Raw genomic sequence first — 19,716 nt, 5'->3', positions numbered from 1 at the left:
TACAAAGGGTAATCGGAGAAAATCCCCCAAAATTTGTAAACCCATCTCTTCTGAGTATGGACATACCTCATGTTAGGGCATAAAATTACAATGCTCAGAAGAGAAGGAGTCACATTTGGCTTTTGGAAAGCAAATTATGCTGACATGGTTTTTGGGGGGCATGTCACATTTAGGAAGCCCCTATGGTGCAAGAACAGCAAAAAAAATAAATAAAAAAAAAACACATGGCATACTATTTTGCAAACTACACCCTTCAAGGAACGTAACAAGGGGTACAGTGAGCCTTAACACCTCACAGGTGTTTTTGACGACTTTTTGTTAAAGTTGGATGTATAAATGAAAAAATATATATTTTTTTACTAAAATGCTAAAAAAAAATTTTTACATTTTTACAAGGGGTAATAGGAGAAAATTACCCCTAAAATTTGTAACCCCATTTCTTCTGAGTATGGAAATACCCCATGTATGGATGTCAAGTGCTCTACTGGCGCACTAAAATGCTCAGAAGTGGAGGAGCACCATTGAGCTTTTGGAAAGAGAATTTGTTTAAAATGGAAGTCAAGGACCATGTGCGTTTACAAAGCCCCCCGTGGTGCCAGAACAGTGGACCCCCCACATGTGACCCCAGTTTGAAAACTACACCCCTCACAGAATTTAATAAAGGGTGCAGTGAGTATTTACACCCCACTGGTATTTGACAGATCTTTGGAACAGTGGGCTGTGCAAATGAAAAATTACAGGTCGCCTACAGAGGAAATTCTTTTCTTTTTGGAACACAGTGCTCTCTGCTGACATCTCTGTCCATTTTAGAAACTGTCCAGAGCAGGATATATTTTCTATGGGGATTTTCTCCTACTCTGGACAGTTCTTAAAATGGTCAGGTGTCAGCAGAGAACATTGTAGTCATGATGTCAGCACAGAGTTGTGTTCCAAAAAGAAATGAATTTCCTCTGTAGTATTCGGCAGCTAATAAGTACTGGAAGGATTAAGATAATAGAAGTAATTTACAAATCTGTTTAATTTTCTGGCACCAGTTGATAAAAAAAAAAAAGTTTTCCACCAGAGTACCCCTTTAAGTCAGTAGATGTTAACAGTTTTCTCCAATATGAGAGTGCCCACTATCCTGCTTGGCTGAGGGAGCGTCCCCTATAGCCAGTATCTGAGGATACGTATAAATTGTACCTTGGATACTGATTTCTTCCATCAAGTGGCCATTCTTAGGGGCTGCTTCCCAGCAAAGGGATATCCCCAAAGTCTGCTTAGCAGTGCTTATCAAAAGGTAAAGAATATTAAACAGATAGAATTAGTTGCTCCCAGAAAGTAAATGAAGTTCTAGATAATGTCAGAATTGAGAAGATGACCACAGTGAAAGAAAGGGTTAAAAGAAAGAAAGAATATAAATAAAACTCAAGATCAAAGTAAATTTAAATATAATTTCATCATCAACTATAATTGGCGGGCAACCGATATTAGAAACATTTTGCAACGCAACTAGCACATCATTTGCAGTGCCCCTATCTTGAAGTACATTGTGCCCACTACCCAGGGAGTGACATTCAAACGATCTAGAAATTTACAAAGTCTAGTAGCACCGAATAGATTAAAAAACAATATTAATGAGATTCAAATCTCTTCTAAATCATCAGTAGGTTGTTATCCCTGTAATGGGACCCGATGCTTATGTTGCCCTATGATCGGCACACCCAACTTTACTTTTGAGTCTTTTCAAACTAATCGAACATTTTCTATTGAACAGAGGGTAAGTTGTGATATGCAATTTACCTATTATACTGTAGTTACCGATTGCAGTATGTAGGTCGCACGATTCAGACTGTGCGATCATGTATGTGCAAACACAGATCCAATATTAAAAATAATTTTTTATTACATAGTATTTCTCGTCATTTTTCTGTAATAATAACATTAATGATTTACACCTCATTATTCTGGAAACTATTCCAGAATCAACTTTGAATCGTTATCAAAAATTAATTGATCGTGAATCCTATTGGATCTTTAATGGACTTAACAAATCAATAGAGAATGTTCGATAATCATCTTTATCATCTTTATGAGTTGTTTCAAAAGGGCTTGATCAATCATATATATATATATATATATATATATATATATATGTCACGATGCCGGCTGGCAGGAGGTGGATCCTCTGTGCCAGAGAGGGATTGGCGAGGACCGTGCTAGTGGACCGGTTCTAAGTCACTACTGGTTTTCACCAGAGCCCGCCGCAAAGCGGGATGGTCTTGCTGCGGCGGTAGTGACCAGGTCGTATCCACTAGCAACGGCTCAACCTCTCTGACTGCTGAAGATAGGCGCGGTACAAGGGAGTAGACAGAAGCAAGGTCGGACGTAGCAGAAGGTCGGGGGCAGGCGGCAAGGTTCGTAGTCAGGGTGGATAGCAGAAGTTCAGGTACACAGGCTTTGGACACACTAAACGCTTTCACTGGCACAAGGCAACAAGATCCGGCAAGGGAGTGCAAGGGAGGAGATCAGATATAGCCAGGGAGCAGGTGGAAGCCAATTAAGCTAATTGGGCCAGGCACCAATCATTGGTGCACTGGCCCTTTAAGTCTCAGGGAGCTGGCGCGCGCGCGCCCTAGAGAGCGGAGCCGCGCGCGCCAGCACATGACAGCAGGGGACGGGAACGGGTAAGTGACCTGGGATGCGATTCGCGAGCGGGCGCGTCCCGCTGTGCGAATCGCATCCCCGACGGCCATGACAGTGCAGCGCTCCCGGTCAGCGGGACCGACCGGGGCGCTGCGGAGAGAGAGACGCCGTACGCGCTCCGGGGAGGAGCGGGGACCCGGAGTGCTAGGCGTAACAGTACCCCCCCCCTTAGGTCTCCCCTTCTCTTTGTCCGGTAACTGCCTCCCCTGGGATGAGGACACCGGGAAAGGATGGAGGGATTCCTCAACGGCAGGCAGTACAGCAGGAGTGGGAATGGGGAGGGAGGGCAGAGGGCGAGGCCTGGCACGGGGCAGTGTGACACCAGGACGAGGGCCATGAGGAGGCACCGAGGCTTGCCTGACTGGACTGGGAGGGGGGGAGAGGCACTTCTTATGGCAGGCAGAGTCCATAAAGACCTTAGGGAGACTGGATACAGGGGGAACCACAGGGTCACGGCAGGGAGTACTGGGAACCGGTTTAAGGCAGTCCTTGAAGCAAGAGGTACCCCAGCTCTTGATCTCCCCTGTGGACCAATCCAGGGTTGGGGAATGGTGTTGAAGCCAGGGTAGTCCAAGGAGAATTTCGGAAGTGCAATTGGAGAGGACCAAAAACTCAATTTTTTCGTGATGAGTTCCGATGCACATTAGGAGGGGCTCCGTGCGGTAACGCACGGTGCAATCCAACCTGGCTCCGTTGACCGCGGAAATGTGGAGTGGCTTGACGAGACGGGTCACCGGGATGCGGAATTTATTCACCAAGGACTCCCGAATAAAATTCCCAGACGTGGAGGACGGATAGGGCAATCCACCAAAAAATGTTCGGTACTGGCACAGTACAGACAAAGATTCTCTTCCCTACGGCGATTCCTCTCTTCCAGGGTCAGGCGAGACCGATCCACTTGCATGGCCTCCTCGGCGGGAGGCCTAGGCGCAGATTGCAATGGAGACTGTGGGAGAGGTGTCCAGAGATCTAAGTCTTTTTCCTGGCGGAGCTCTTGATGCCTCTCAGAAAAACGCATGTCAATGCGAGTGGCTAGATGAATGAGTTCATGCAGGTTAGCAGGAGTTTCTCGTGCGGCCAGAACATCTTTAATGTTGCTGGATAGGCCTTTTTTAAAGGTCGCGCAGAGGGCCTCAATATTCCAGGATAGTTCAGAAGCAAGAGTACGGAATTGTATGGCGTACTCGCCAACGGAAGAATTACCCTGGACCAGGTTCAGCAGGGCAGTCTCAGCAGAAGAGGCTCGGGCAGGTTCCTCAAAGACACTTCGAATTTCCGAGAAGAAAGAGTGTACAGAGGCAGTGACGGGGTCATTGCGGTCCCAGAGCGGTGTGGCCCATGACAGGGCTTTTCCTGACAGAAGGCTGACTACGAAAGCCACCTTAGACCTTTCAGTAGGAAACTGGTCCGACATCATCTCCAAGTGCAGGGAACATTGCGAAAGAAAGCCACGGCAAAACTTAGAGTCCCCATTAAATTTGTCCGGCAAGGACAGGCGGAGGCTAGGAGTGGCCACTCGCTGCGGAAGGGGTGCAGGAGCTGGCGGAGGAGATGGTTGCTGCTGTAGCAGAGGCAGAAGTTGCGACTGAAGTTGCTGCACCATGGTGGACACTTCCGACAGCTGGTGGGTTAGATGGGCGATCTGTCGGGATTGCTGGGCGACCACCGTGGTGATATCAGAGATATAAGGCAGAGGAACCTCAGCGGGATCCATGGCCGGATCTACTGTCACGATGCCGGCTGGCAGGAGGTGGATCCTCTGTGCCAGAGAGGGATTGGCGAGGACCGTGCTAGTGGACCGGTTCTAAGTCACTACTGGTTTTCACCAGAGCCCGCCGCAAAGCGGGATGGTCTTGCTGCGGCGGTAGTGACCAGGTCGTATCCACTAGCAACGGCTCAACCTCTCTGACTGCTGAAGATAGGCGCGGTACAAGGGAGTAGACAGAAGCAAGGTCGGACGTAGCAGAAGGTCGGGGGCAGGCGGCAAGGTTCGTAGTCAGGGTGGATAGCAGAAGTTCAGGTACACAGGCTTTGGACACACTAAACGCTTTCACTGGCACAAGGCAACAAGATCCGGCAAGGGAGTGCAAGGGAGGAGATCAGATATAGCCAGGGAGCAGGTGGAAGCCAATTAAGCTAATTGGGCCAGGCACCAATCATTGGTGCACTGGCCCTTTAAGTCTCAGGGAGCTGGCGCGCGCGCGCCCTAGAGAGCGGAGCCGCGCGCGCCAGCACATGACAGCAGGGGACGGGAACGGGTAAGTGACCTGGGATGCGATTCGCGAGCGGGCGCGTCCCGCTGTGCGAATCGCATCCCCGACGGCCATGACAGTGCAGCGCTCCCGGTCAGCGGGACCGACCGGGGCGCTGCGGAGAGAGAGACGCCGTACGCGCTCCGGGGAGGAGCGGGGACCCGGAGCGCTAGGCGTAACAATATATATATATATATATATATATATATATATATATATATATATATATGTGTGTGTGTGTTTGTTTGAAAATTTTCGATAAATCATATATATGTATATATGTTTAAAAAAAATGGTCGGGAATTAATGTAAAATGTTTGATAATTATTTACAATATACTATATATATAACTTTTTCTATACATATTCTATATTTTATTTATATATAAATGCTTAAGAAAGAATGGAAAATGTTTATCTCATTTATAACATCTTTTTCCCTATATATATATTTTTCTTTTGATGTAGATTGTCTGTTTGTATTGTCATTATATTCTGTATACCTTATATGCAATTCATTATAATGACTGCTATGTTTATTTCTATTGTCAGATTCCTGATATTAGTCCATAATACATTCCATTTTTTATTTTTTATTTATCAATTTTTTATAACTCTTGGGGTTGTATACCCTGCGAAGATTTTTCTATGTTGTAGTACTTGTGAAATAATGTCTTGTGTTTGGATTAATGTTTACAAATTACAGTATTTTATATGTTATTGGTCTTTGTGAACTGCACATTGCGATTTGAAGTGAGGTCTTCATTTTGCGGAACTCTCACGGCTACTCGCAATGTGAGTACTGATTAAAACACAGGTGATTGATTCTCTCTGTGGTTCATGCTGTCAACGAAATGGTTAATTCTTACCTATATAAACTTGCCGTGTAGCTCTCTTGTCATGGAGGCTGAGGATTTATTGACCAGAATGCAACGCGTTTCGCTGCATGCGCAGCGAAACGCATTGCATTCTGGTCAATAAATCCTCTTTTATCTATACACCTGTAAATCATCGCCATTGAGCCGGGCACTGGCTTTTTGATCCATGATACATTTTTACAACATCTGCAAATATAAGTCTTTTTGGAAAGAGGAAATCATTGAGTGAACTGAAAATACATAAAAACATGAATAATTGAATCATCAATGTGGATCCGCACGCCCTGTTATACAGTAAATCAGTGAAGTTCTCCAGATAATAAAGTCTCGGGCCCTTGCTGCAGGGTGTATGTAAATAGATTTAAATAAGTTCCTGTATAAATAGAGAAGTAGAAGGTTCTATTGCTAAGAACTGTACACCCAGACCTGGAACTGACTAGGTCTATATCCTTAGCCCAAACATGAAGTTTCTCTTTTGGTTACTTTGTGTTATATCAGCTCTACTATGTAAGTAAGATTTTCAGTCAGTACTGCACAGATTCTAGTAATAATTGTATTTTTAAAATATTGAAATGTGAAATAATATCTATGTATTTTCAGGTGTCACTGCACAGATCACACTAGTAGAGTCTGGTCCTGGGACTGTGAAACCATCTAAGTCTCTGGATATGACCTGTAAAGTGACCGGAGCCTCCCTCACTGACAGTGATAATATGTATTCTGTACATTGGGTAAGACAACCTGTTGGAAAAGGTCTGGAGTGGTTTGGGAGAATACTCCATCAAGATACCAAATATTATGCTGAGTCTCTTCAGGGACGACATATTATATCAAGAGATACAAATAAAGGAGAAGTTTATTTCAAACTCACTGGAGTGAAACCTGAAGAATCTGGGAAATATTATTGTGGTAGACAGAAACACACAATGTAATAGACTATATGAAAATAGCCACATAAACTAAATCTTAACTGTAGGGGATTAAAGGGGTTATCCACCATAAGGTGATTTTAGTACGTACCTGCCAGACAGTAATGGACAAGCTTAGGAAGGATCTGCGCTTGTCTTGGGGCTAAATGGCTATGTTGTGAGATTACCATAACACTGTGGGTAGCTTTTTGTAAACTTGTCTTTCCTGTTTGACTTATGTTTTTTTTTTTTTACTACAAATCCCACAATGCCATTTTCCTCCCTCTCACACATCAGCCACCCCACCCATTGAAACAAAAGACCTGTGGTTTTCAATCAGGGTGCCTACAGCTGTTGCATTAGTTGCAGATTGATCCCTCCACCCATTGAAGCAGACAGGCTCCCTGTCATCAGCTGACTAGTAAGTCAGGTCTCGGCCGCATTGCAAGCTGGGAAAAATCCGAGACAACAGTCACTTTGTATGCTGATAAAAATAAATATTGGGGTGAAAATCACAGAATTGTGAGAAAATCATCACACACAGGTACACACAACTACACTAACTTTACAGCCCCTGTAGCATAGTCAAATAAAAAAAATCCTGGAATACCCCTTTAAATGCTTAAATAGCATCATTTTCTAATTGTATATTTCTGTTTAGATTATAGAGTGCAGTGAAGTGAAACACTGTGCAGCAATGCACTCTGCTGTTCTCTAATATACCATATTCTGGTTACTGTGAAACTACCCCAAAAATTGCCCTAAAAATATGCCAATATTCCCACATGCTGACCATATGGAGGTAGATACCAGCTGTATGCAAGTGCTCTGCAGACAGTATTAGTGATGACAGTTACATGTGACTTGCAGCGGTGTCTTCTCTAAGTGAACGACAGTGAAGTCTTCTCTGATGGAGGTTGTTCATTCCTTTTTCTTTTTTTTTAGTATCCGCCTGGGCCATCATGAAGATTTCTCCTGGCCAAGACTTGTGCCCACAAAACCTGTCAGTGGATTGCCCCACACAGTAATAGTGCCTGCTTTGTGCCCTCATATAGCTGTAGGCCCCCCATATATAGCTGTAGGCCCTCTCTTTCTCTGTTTTAGGCACCCTCTGTCATTGTGCCCCCATGTTGTAGGCCCCCTCTGTCATTGTGCCCCATGCTGTAGGCCCCCTGTGTAACTGTGCCCTCATGCTGTATGGCCCCTGGTGTCATGGTTTACCCATTCTGTAGGCTCCCTATATTTGGGCCAACATATAGCTGTAGGCTCCCTCTGTCTGTTCCCATATATATAGTTGTAGACTCCATCTGTGCCCCCTATATAGTTGTAGGCCCCTTGTTTGTGGCTGTGCCTCATTAATAGTTGTAGACCCCTCCTGTGCCCCTATATATAGTTGTAGGCCTCCTCTGTTTGTGGCTGTGACCCTCATATATAGTTGTGGGCCCCTTTGTTCACAGCCATACTGTCTCCAGCCATATACAGTTGTGATGTCCCAGTACGGGATGATGTGGCCCCGTACTGTCCTGCATGTCCCCAGGGCTCCCCTGCAGCATACCCCCATTATTTATATAGGTTTGCATCATTTAATGTACTGTTGTTTTAATGTTTGTACCACATGATTGTTAACCAGAGGGCTCCAGTTACCAGGTGACCCCCCCAAGTGACCTATGGGCTTCTTGCGCAGCCCCTCTAATTAACAAGGGGAGGGGCTGCAATCTCTCTCTTAGCATATTGCTCCTTCTGCTGAGGTCAAGTCCAGTCAAGTTGTTCCAGTGTCTGTGTCCAGAGCATTGGAGGCCTCAAACCTAAAGTCCTGCAGCCACAAATTGGTCATCATTAAGTCAAGTCATCTTATTGTCAGTCACCATCTCTGTCAGTCAAGTCCATGAGGAGTCACCGTGGCCTGCACTAAATTCAGTCTAACTACTGCAAATCCCAGCAAGCCTGCAATGTCCCCCTGTGTCACTGGTAACCCCCTGGGATATTTGGCTGTATTGCAAAGACTATATCACCTGTCTTGCCTCAGTAAAGCTGCCATTATCCTTAATCTGGCACTGGTGTCTTCATTGCCCTTGCCTAACCCAGGATCAGCGGTTTTACCCTTGTATGGTTAAGGATGAACTACACCCTGGCGTCACGACAAGAAGGGGTTAATACCATCTGCCCCTTGGGCTATAACATCTGCCCTGCATCTACCCTGCACCTCACACCCCGACACCACACAGTATATGGCTGCAGGCAGTATGTCTGTGCATTGCCTTATTTTAGTGCTTCACTGCTCCTTTGGTCCATGGTCAGGACCTACTGCTATGGCCTATAGGCCAAAGCAGTAAGTTTCCAGACCCTAGAAGCAGTGGTTGGAACCCTGTAGGTGCTGTTCTAGTAATATATTATACTGGTTTGCCTTTGTGTCCTCCTGCTTGCTGCTCTGCTCTTATAGCCACTGGGCATTTAAAGTGGCCATGGTCCTGGGGCAAAATAACAGGGAAAAATCCTGGTGGCTGGCACCAGGATACGTCAGATGCCTGCCCAGACCCCCCTGGAGGCACGGACCCCTTACTATGTATTTTTACCACACTTGAGCATAGTATATCAGATGAATCTACTCATCTCCACTGTGTATAGATGGAAATGTATCACTGATGGCATGCCCAGTAGGATGATGACATGCTTTCCTTTGTGTAACCATGAGGTAAGTATGGAGGTTGTAAACAGATGGATCCTGTATATACATAGGCAGATTTGTGATATGCCCCCAGCAACACATTACATCCAAAGGCAATATATGGAAACATAAAAGATTATAGGGTTATGTTTTTTTTTTTTCTAATTATTAAGAAAACAGTAAGACATAACAAAAATATATCCATTTGGTATATGAACTTAAAATAGTTGCCAAGGGGGCAGGAAAGGTAATACCTGATCTGCTCCTCTGCACCTAAATTTGGCATGTCTCAGAAGTATACCTTCCAAGAAGCGAGGGGGCAGGTGCCAAGTTGTGAAATTGTTCAGCTACTGGACATCACATGTTGAAGATTTTTTTTTCTTTTTTTATTCTACATATTTTGTTTCTCAATTCATTATATGGTGAAGCAACTTTTCCCACAAAAAACAAGCCTTGTATGTTGTCATAAAAATAAAAGTTGTGCTTCTTAGAACAAACAACTCATTGCCAAATATTCTGCTGTGGGAAGGGGTTAAATTACTGTTAGGTTAGACAAAACATAGGAAGAAATGTATTATTGACCTCAGTTTTCCAGCATACAACGTTTATAAATGTTTGCATAAGGCTTTGCATACAAATTTGACATTTTGGCATCTATACTTAGTTCCTGCTGTTCTTTTCATTTACTTTGTGTGTTGAATGCTGGTAGGAAGAATTTATTTCTAGTGAACTGTTTCTTATTGCCTGGTCTACTAAATAGCAAGTATTACTCCACCATTCCAGTGTACAGGAGATATGGAGCTATTAAGCATGAGTGACCACCAGCATTATGCTGAGTTTCCACTTGTTTTTTTTCTGGCAGTTTTTGGATATCTGCCACTGCAGTGTTTGAGCCAAATTCAGAAGTGGATCCATAAGGGAGAAGTGTAAGTCCTTCCTTTATATGTCCTATTCCTTTTGAATACACTTTTGGCTTTGACTCAAAAACTGCAGTGGCAGTATTCCAAAAACTGCCAGAAAAAAAACCAAGTTGAAACTTAGCCTTACACACATCAGGTGGACATTCTGAAAGGGAAATGAGGAGCAGAGGTGTCATAATAAACATGTAGCAGCTTTATCTAGACACAGATGCACCTTTTTAAAATGTATTTCAGTAAAAAAACTGAAATTGTCATGGCAGTACAGCAGGTCTTCATTACTATCACCAACCACCACAATCCAACATTGCGGCACCTGTAAAAAAAAAAAAAAAAAAACGTCTAACAGAAAATATATACAGTGTAACATAAAATTGTACAAGTATAAATGTATTAAAACAGAATTATGTAATTAGTACATATTTAATGAGCAGATATCTTGGTGAAAATTTTTCATTTAAACTATTTCACCTGTTGGGGACATAGGGTGTACCTGTAGACCCTCGTCCCACTCCCTTTCTATGACGCGCGCTCAGGAGCTGAGCGCGGGTCATAGCGAGTTGGTCCTGGCGGCTATCTGCTGCCGGGACCCATGTCTAAAGCCGGACATTACTGATCGCGGTGATGCCCGGCATTAACCCCTTAGACATGGCGATCAAAGTTGATTGCTGCATCTAAAGTGAAAGTAAAAGTATCATGGCAGCTAAGTCAGGCTGTTCGGGACCGCTGCGCTGAAATTGTGGAGTCCTGAACAGCTGAGAGGAGGGGGGGGGGAGGGTCCCTACTGTCCTCCTCTCCGTTTGATTGGCGATCTGCTGCTCCATGCTTGCTCTGCAGGCTGGAGCAGTGGAGTGCCAATAACACTGATCAATGCTATGCTATGGCATAGTATTGAACAGTGTATGCAATCAGAAGATTGCATGTAATATTCCCCTATGTGGACTAAAAAATGGTGTAAAAAGTAGAAAAAAGTTAATAAATGTGATTTAACCCCCCTTTTCCCATTTAAAAAAATAAAAACATATGTAAACAAAAATAAACATATACATGTGGTATCACTGCGTGCGTAAATGTCCAAACTATAAAAATATGTTAAAAAAAATCCAAAACATGTTAAAAAAAATCCAAATTCCATATTTGCGTATTTTTGGTCACTTTGCATACCCTGAAAAAAATTTATAATAAGTGATCGAGAAGTAAAAAAAAAATGGTACCAATAAAAAGGTCAGACCATGGCGCAAAAAAAAAAATAAAAAAGAGGCCTCATGCATCCCTGTATGCTGAAAAATAAAAATAAAGTTATAGGGGTCAGAAGAAGACAATTTTAAGCATTCTTATTTTTGTACTAAAAAGTTATAATTATTTAGAACAAGTAAAACAAAATCAAACTTATATAAGTTGGGTATCATTTTAATCCTATGGTCCTATAGAATAAATATAAGATGTCATTTTTACCGAAAAGTGCACTGCGTAGAGTCGGAAGCCCCCAAAAGTTACAAAATGGTCGTTTTTTTTCCCACTTTTGCCTCACAAATATTTTTTTCCTTGTTTTGCCATAGATTTGGTGGTGAAATGATTGACAGTATTACAAAGTAAAATTGAAAGCGTTATGATTTTTAGAAGGAGAGAAGGAAAAAACTAAAGTGCAAAAAATAAAAAATAGCTCTGTCTTCAAAAGGTTAAAAAAATATATCCAGCAAAGAAGCATTGTCAGTTCATTCCTCTTAAACGAGTGGTCAGATTGGAATAGTCATTACAACATGTCATTGAGGTGTTATATTATTTTTACTTTATTTTTTCGTGACAGGAGCAGAACTGGAAGCTGGCTTAGACTAGAGGAAATCTACTAGTATTCATTCTTCTCTGTGGCCAGAAGAGCAATGGAACATGTCAATGAGTCATTTATGTAATGTAGCACTATGTTGAGTATTTGAATGAAGCTTAAAGAAGTTGGGGTCTCTTATATGTTGTATATGCAAATATATTTTAATCATTTTCTGTATAAATTAAGAAGCAAAAGTGTCCTCTGAAGAGGAACTGTGCCCCCAGACCTAGAACTGATTTGTTCTTTCCCATCAACCCAAACATGAAGAACCTTCTATGGTTATTCTGCCTTATATTAACTCTACAATGTAAGGCTGGGTCCACACTACGTTTTGTCCCATACGGGAGCGCATACGGCAGGAGGGAGCTAAAACCTCGCGCTCCTGTATGTGACCGTATGCGCTCCCGTATGCCATTCACTTCAATGAGCCGACCGGAGTGAAACGTTCGGTCCGGTCGGCTCATTTTTGCGCCGTATGCGCTTTTACAACCGGACCTAAAACCGTGGTTGACCACGGTTTTAGGTCCGGTTGTAAAAGCGCATACGGCGCAAAAATGAGCCGACCGGACCGAACGTTTCACTCCGGTCGGCTCATTGAAGTGAATGGCATACGGGAGCGCATACGGTCACATACGGGAGCGCGAGGTTTTAGCTCCCTCCTGCCGTATGCGCTCCCGTATGGGACAAAACGTAGTGTGGACCCAGCCTAAGTTGGTTTCCATACCAATGTCAGACAATTGCTATTTATAATGTATTCTGAATAATGTGATTTCAATTTATTGACAGGTTCACTACACACAAATGATTAGATTGGCTTCCAGGAATATGTGTTTTGTTGTTTAAATTCTTGTGTATTTGTTCACAGGTGTCAGCGCACAAATCGTCTTGGAAGAGTCTGGTCCTGGGATTGTGAGACCATCGGAGACTCTGGACATGACCTGTAAAGTGACCGGAGCCTCCCTGACTGATAGCGATAACATGTATTGTGTACACTGGATCAGACAGACTAATGGGAAAGGCCTGGAGTGGCTTTGTGGTATATATTATAATAATAACTTTAACTATGCAGAGTCCCTTCAAGGGAGACTAACTTTATCAAGAGACACAAATAAAGGAGAAGTTTATTTCAAACTCACTGGAGTGAAACCTGATGAATCTGGGAAATATTATTGTGCTAGTCAGAAACACAGTGTAACAGATGGACGGGGGACATTTACATAAACTTTTTTATCAAAAGTATAAATCTAAAGACATGCACTGGCGGAATCGGGACATGAAGTGCTGAACATAAAGTGTGTGGGATTTACAAAGTGGAGAAAACAATAAGAGTTAGAAACATTGAAGAGATGTATTGCAATTTTATATCTCTCTGTACTTAATATAAGCCAAAACACATTATGATTATAGGTGGAAATAATTATCCTAATTGTATCCTAATACATCACTATTTAATGTTATCAATTATTATTTTACCATTTTACCCTACATCATTTGTTTTTTAGTGTGTAACCATGGAGGCACACTGAAGCTCATAGAAGCTGTGGACACAATGTTGGTTAGGATAAGGCAGTGAGGAGTGTATTAAAGGCTTATGTTTGGAACTAAATGCAAAATGTTTGTGGTGAGACCTCAACCTTTTGTTGGACTCCAAAAAAATACAGTGGTCCCTCAACATACGATGGTAATCCGTTCCAAATGGACCATCGTTTGTTGAAACCATCGTATGTTGAGGGATCCGTGCAATGTAAAGTATAGGATAGTGGTCTACAACCTGCGGACCTCCAGATGTTGCAAAGCTACAGCACCCAGCATCTGGAGGTCCACAGGTTGAAGACCACTGGTATTGGAGGTTATACTCACGTGTCCCGCCACTCCGGACCGTCACCACTCGTCACCACCGCCCTGGATGTCGCCCTCCATCGCTGTCGCCGTGTTCCCGGGGTGTCCACGACGCTCCGGCAAGGCCTCTGCTTCCCCGGCATCCTCGCTCTCCGTTGCCGCCATCACGTCGCTAAGCACGCTGCTCCTATTGGATGACGGGAAGGCGTGCGCAGTGACGTGATGACGACGATGGGGAGCACGGACGATGCAGGGGATCCAGAAGAGGAGCTCCGGAGCCCCGAGGACAGGTAAGTGATTGTCAGCAGACCATACAGGGCACAGTAAACGTCTATCCGGTGGCAGCTGAAGCAGTCTGCGCTGCCAGATAGCCGTTTATGCGATGGCCCCGACATACAAAAGGATCGTATGTTGATGCTGCCTTCAACATGCGATGGCCTATGAGAGGCAATCGTATGTTGAAATGATCCTATGTCGGGGCCATCGTAGGTTGGGGGGGTCACTGTATGCTGGTGGGCTCTAAGCTAAATGAAGATATGGCAGTGGAAGCTGTACCATGGGTATCCTGAACTTGAGGCAGAGACAGAAAGGGTGAGAAATGCAAGAGCACTACTGTATAGTGAGACTAGAGTGTTGTTACAGAGAAAAATTTGCTAAGTTGCTCCACACCTGTGCCACTGACCCACCGGAACCACACCGACTTCAAAGCAGCAGAATCCAAACAAGGAAATTGTCCAGCACTCAGGGATGAAGTAAAATCTTCTTGTTTTATTAATATAAATTCCAGGACAATACAGGTACAAAACAGTAAATCTCTGACACATTTCACACCTATAAACAAACAAAAAAAAAACATGCAATATCAGTAGTGTGAACACATACCTATATAAAAAAAATGCAATATCAGTAGTGTAAACACATACCTATATTTAAAAAATATGCAATATCAGTAGTGTGAACACATACCTATATGTTTTAATACATTGTGATGAGATCTAACCTCTGATTTAATCCTTATGGATGAATGGTTCCCAATGTGAACATCCAGTATGTTTCCCTGTTCATAAGGCAACTCCTAAGATCACCTCCAGACACATTTCTTTTCACTTTTTCTATGCTAGGGATGAGCGAATCGAATCTGACGAATCCGAATTTGTTAAGAATTTCAAGAGAAATTCGATTTGCAACGAATGCGAATATAGACACGATTCAATCGCGCAAATAGCTTCATTAAACTCCATTTAGGTGGGTTGAGTCTCCAGGGCATCGAAAATGATGGATCCACATGTGAGCACATGGGGCAAGGAATCCTGGAAAGGTGGGAACAAGGGTAGGCGGGATGACCCTGAATCACATGCAGGATGCAGCCTATCAGCACCTAGCCACCCCTGTGATGTAACAGCCCTATATAATTGGCAGCTATCTTGCAGCCAGTCACTTCAGCCTTTTATTGCAGAGAGAGAGGGACAGACAGCAGTGTGTGTTGCACAGAAAAGCTATTTTACAGCAGCGATTCACCTCCCAGTCATATTAGCATTCTGCTGGAGAGAGAAGGGGACAGAGAGCAGTGTGTGTTGCACAGAAAAGCATTTTTAGAGCAGCATTTCACCTCCCAGTCACATCAGCGTTCAATTGCAAAGAGGGACAGAGAGCAGTGTGTTGCACAGAAAAGCTTTTTTACAGCAGCAATTCACCACAAGCCCAAATCCATCCTAGATGCACTGATAGGGAAGGGAGCGAGATTTAGAGAGAAAGTGCAATTTTGGGTGTAGTACACAGCAACTGTGTGCTGCAGCAATGGTGTGTATTGCTGGTGTTGTAGACAAATACTGTTTTAAGCGTAGTGGAGCGCATTGTCCTCCCCTCATAAGTGCACACCAAATATGTACATCTAAGTGGTGTACTATTTTGTTCCTGTTAAAGTCTTAACCCCTTGGGAACAGAGGGTTTTTCCGTTTTTGAACTTTCATCTTTTCCTCCTTACCTTTGAAAAATCATAACCCTTTCAATTTTGCACCTAAAAATCCATATGATGGCTTATTTTTTGCGCCACCAATTCTACTTTGCAATGACATTAGTCATTTTACCAAAAATCTACGGTGAAACAGAAAAAAAAATCAGTGTGCAACAAAATTGAACAAAAACGACATTTAGTAAATTTTTGGGGCTTCCGTTTCTACGCAGTACATTTTTCGGTAAAAATGAAACCTTATCTTTATTATGTAGGTCCCAACTTTAACAGGTTTGATTTTGTCATACTTTTGGAAAAAATCATAACTACATGCCGGAAAATGTATATGTTTAAAATTGTCATTATCTGACCCCTTTAACTTTTTTATTTTTCCACGTACAGGGCGGTTTGAGGGCTCATTTTTTGCGCCATGATCTGAGCTTTTTACCGGTCCCATTTTTGTACCGATCAGACTTTTTTGTTATTTTTTATACATTTTTTCATGATATAAAAAGCAATCAAAAATACGTTATTTTGGACTTTGGAACTTTCTTGCACGTCCGCCATTGTTTAATTAACGATATATTTTTTATAATTTGGACATTTCTGCACACGGTAATACCACATATGTTTATTTTAATTTTTTTATTTACACAGTTTTTTTTTTAAATGGGAAAAGGGGGGTGATTCAAACTTTTATTAAGGAAGGGGTTAAATGATCTTCATTAACTTTTTTTTCTACAATTTTTTTGCAATGTTATAGCCCCCATAGGCCCCCTTGGAGTCACACTGGAGAGAAAGTGCTAAAAGTAATTAATCAAGAAATCGAGTCATGGCTTACTCCACGATAAATGGAAATGGGAACCATGGTGACCGCCAACGGGAACAACATCTTGTCTGTGCTGCGACAAGGAAGACTGAGACATGCCCCTGCATGGCACATGTGTTCAATCTGGTTTTCAAGCTGTTCCTGAAGTATTCCCCCTATCTGCAAGACATCCTAAAAATGGGAAGGAAACTTTGCATGCACTTCAGCCACTCGTAGACAGCAAAGCACACCCTTCTTGAGCTGCAGCGTCAGAACAGCATCCCCCAACATAGTATGATTTGCGAAGTTTCCACACGTTGGAATTCCACCCTCCATATGTTGGACCGACTATACGAACCAAGAAAAGCCATCACCGATTTCTTGATAATACAAGTGGATAGGGGGACTCCCCTGTGTAACTTCAATGTCAACCAGTGGCAGCTCATATTTGACACCTGCCGTTTGCTCAGGGCCTTTGAGGAAGCCACATTATTAGTCAGTTGCCAGCATTACGGGATTAACGACGTCATTCCACTGCTTCATCTACTACAACACCTGTTGGAAACGATAGCTGGTCAGGGCACTGGAGACGTGGTGCCTACATCTCACGGCCACATGAGCCCTGTGGGGACTGAACTGGAGGAGGAGGAGGGGGTGGGGCACAGTGGAGCACAGTTTAGGTTTCGTGAGATGGGCGGTTTTTCTAGTCATCTGACAGGAGAGGAGGAGCAGGTTCAGCTAGAGGAGCTAGAGGGTTATGAGGAAGGTGAGAGAGAGGACCTAGACACACTGTGGCAGTATGCAGTGGAGATGGAGGCAGGGAGTCCCTTCAAGTCACTTGCAAAAATGGCACGATGCATGCTCACTTGCTTGCGTAGTGACCGCCGAATTTTCACCATTCAGAAGCAGGATGATTCTGGCTCTCAACCTTATTGGACCCTCGCTACCGGCACAAAATTCAGGCCTTTTTTCACCCACTGAGAGGGAGGACAAACTGACCTACTACATACACATCCTATGTAGTCAGTTGGCTGATGCCTATCTGCACCATCGTCCATCCTCTTGCAGGTCTGATGTGGGGGGGCCCTTTGCGCTCACCTTCCACTGCCATGGCTGTTGGGGAGGGGTGGGGTGACAGGAGCAGTACCAGCTCCACCAGCCGCAGCATGAGTCTACAGTCACTGATGAGTACCTTTGTGTTTAGTGCAGTGTTTAGTGTGGCGGGGGTCACGTCTGTCCACCAAAAATGTGGATAGACTGACCTCTGTCAAGATGAATCAGGCATGGATCAACCAGGATTTCCACCAACCAATGCCTGATGCATCAGAGTAGATTGACCATGGTGCCATACCAACACTTCACAAATATGGATAGTGCAAAACATATTTAAGGTGCTACTCCCCAGTTACAGAAATTCCTCCGCATCATACCATATGCATTAGCTGAAACTTAACTTTTCTTAGGATAAAATATATGGACCCCAAATAATTTTTTAAAGCTAACAAAAGGAAAGGTGTGCAAAAAACACTATGTTCCACCTACACCACCAAGTATTGATGTGATGCAAAGACCTCTAAAAGGTAGAAGGAAACAATGTATGGTCCATTGTAACAGGTGGGCGGGGGGGAACTTTCCCTGTAAGGCCCTACACTCCCACTATTAATTCCTTTTTTGGCAAGTGTTACTCAACCTAAAAAGGGCGGCCCCACACAGGAACCTCTCCCTATTTCCACCTAAAAACTCTGCCATTTCCCAGGATTTTTAGGTGGAAATAGGGAGAGGTTCCTGTGTGAGGCTGCCCATTTTAGGGCGAGTAACACTTGCCGAGAAGGGAATTAATAATGCTAGAGTAGGGCCTTACAGGGGAAGTTTTTATCCCCACCGGTTACAATCTACCATACGTTGTTCCCTTCAACCTTTTAGAGGTCTTTGCATCACATCAATACTTGGTGGTGTAGGTGGCACATGGTGTTTTTTGCACACCTTTCCTTTTATTCAATTAAATAAAAATGTTGGGTCCATATATTTTATCCTAAGAATAAAAATAAAAGTTTAGTTTTACTTCATGCATATCCTCAAAACTTACTTGTGCACACATCAAAACTTTGACAAAAGAGACCGTTTTCTTCTGCCTACCTGCCTACCTGCTACTATTCTGATTGCGGTTTTCTTCTCAAGTTCCCAACACAAATATTAGCTTTTTTGTTGCGCCATACATTTTATGGTAAAATGAGACATGTCATTACAAAGAACAACTGGACGCTCAAAAAACAAGAGCTCATACTCGTCTGTGGATGAAAATATAAAAGAGTTATGATTTTTAGAAGGTGAGGAGGAAAAAATGAAAATGTAAAAATACAATTTGCTTCAGTCCTTAAGGCCAAAATGGGCTAAGTCCTTAAGGGGTTAAAGATGTTTTATAATTAATGAAAAGTGACTTGTAAATTTGTTTATAAAATGTAATAAAATTTAAATAAAAAATGTTGATACATTAAAGCCAGAATAGAAGCACAGAATGGAAGTTAACTCTTGTCACTACATTCTCATGGCATGAAGGAATTTTTCAAAAGAATCTGCATGTCATACTGAATAACTGTTACTTTGTGCGCTCCGGCCACACACGCTGGCCGTGAGTGTATGGTCCCCTTACCTGCTGCTGCCGACGGGGCTGGGACTCGCATCGCAGGACGTGCCCACATGCGAGCCCCAGTCCGCCACTCTCCGGGTGTTTCTCCGTCCTCCGCCTCTGGGTCTATGCTTGGGCGCGCGTGTCCCTGTACCCTAGGGTGTGCGCGCGCCGGAGCTTTAAAGGGCCAGTACGCTCATTTGTATAATTCACCTGTGGCTCATTTATAAATTCTTCCACCCTCTTCACTTCCCCTGATGAATCTTTGTTGCCTTGTGCCTTAGCGAAAGCGTTCCTCAGCATTGCCTTGCTGTGTATTTGATACTTTGCTTTGTGACTTGACCTTGCTCCTCTGCCGCCTGC

The 19,716-nt window shown here is 43.4% G+C and overlaps 1 gene segment (V, D, J or C); it reads left to right on the top strand.

Moving 5' to 3' along the window:
- LOC130277074 (Ig heavy chain V region PJ14-like) overlaps positions 1-13,467 on the top strand; it is a 38,753-nt gene extending 25,286 nt beyond the window's left edge. Inside the window, 2 exon segments of the V gene segment in view lie at positions 12,112-12,210; positions 12,995-13,467. Coding sequence covers positions 12,192-12,210; positions 12,995-13,350 — 375 coding nt within the window.
- The last annotated feature ends 6,249 nt before the right edge of the window (positions 13,468-19,716 follow it).

This window comes from Hyla sarda, chromosome 1 (genome assembly GCF_029499605.1).
Source record: "Hyla sarda isolate aHylSar1 chromosome 1, aHylSar1.hap1, whole genome shotgun sequence".
Lineage (NCBI taxonomy): Eukaryota > Metazoa > Chordata > Amphibia > Anura > Hylidae > Hyla > Hyla sarda.
This window is presented reverse-complemented; position numbering and strand designations above follow the sequence as displayed.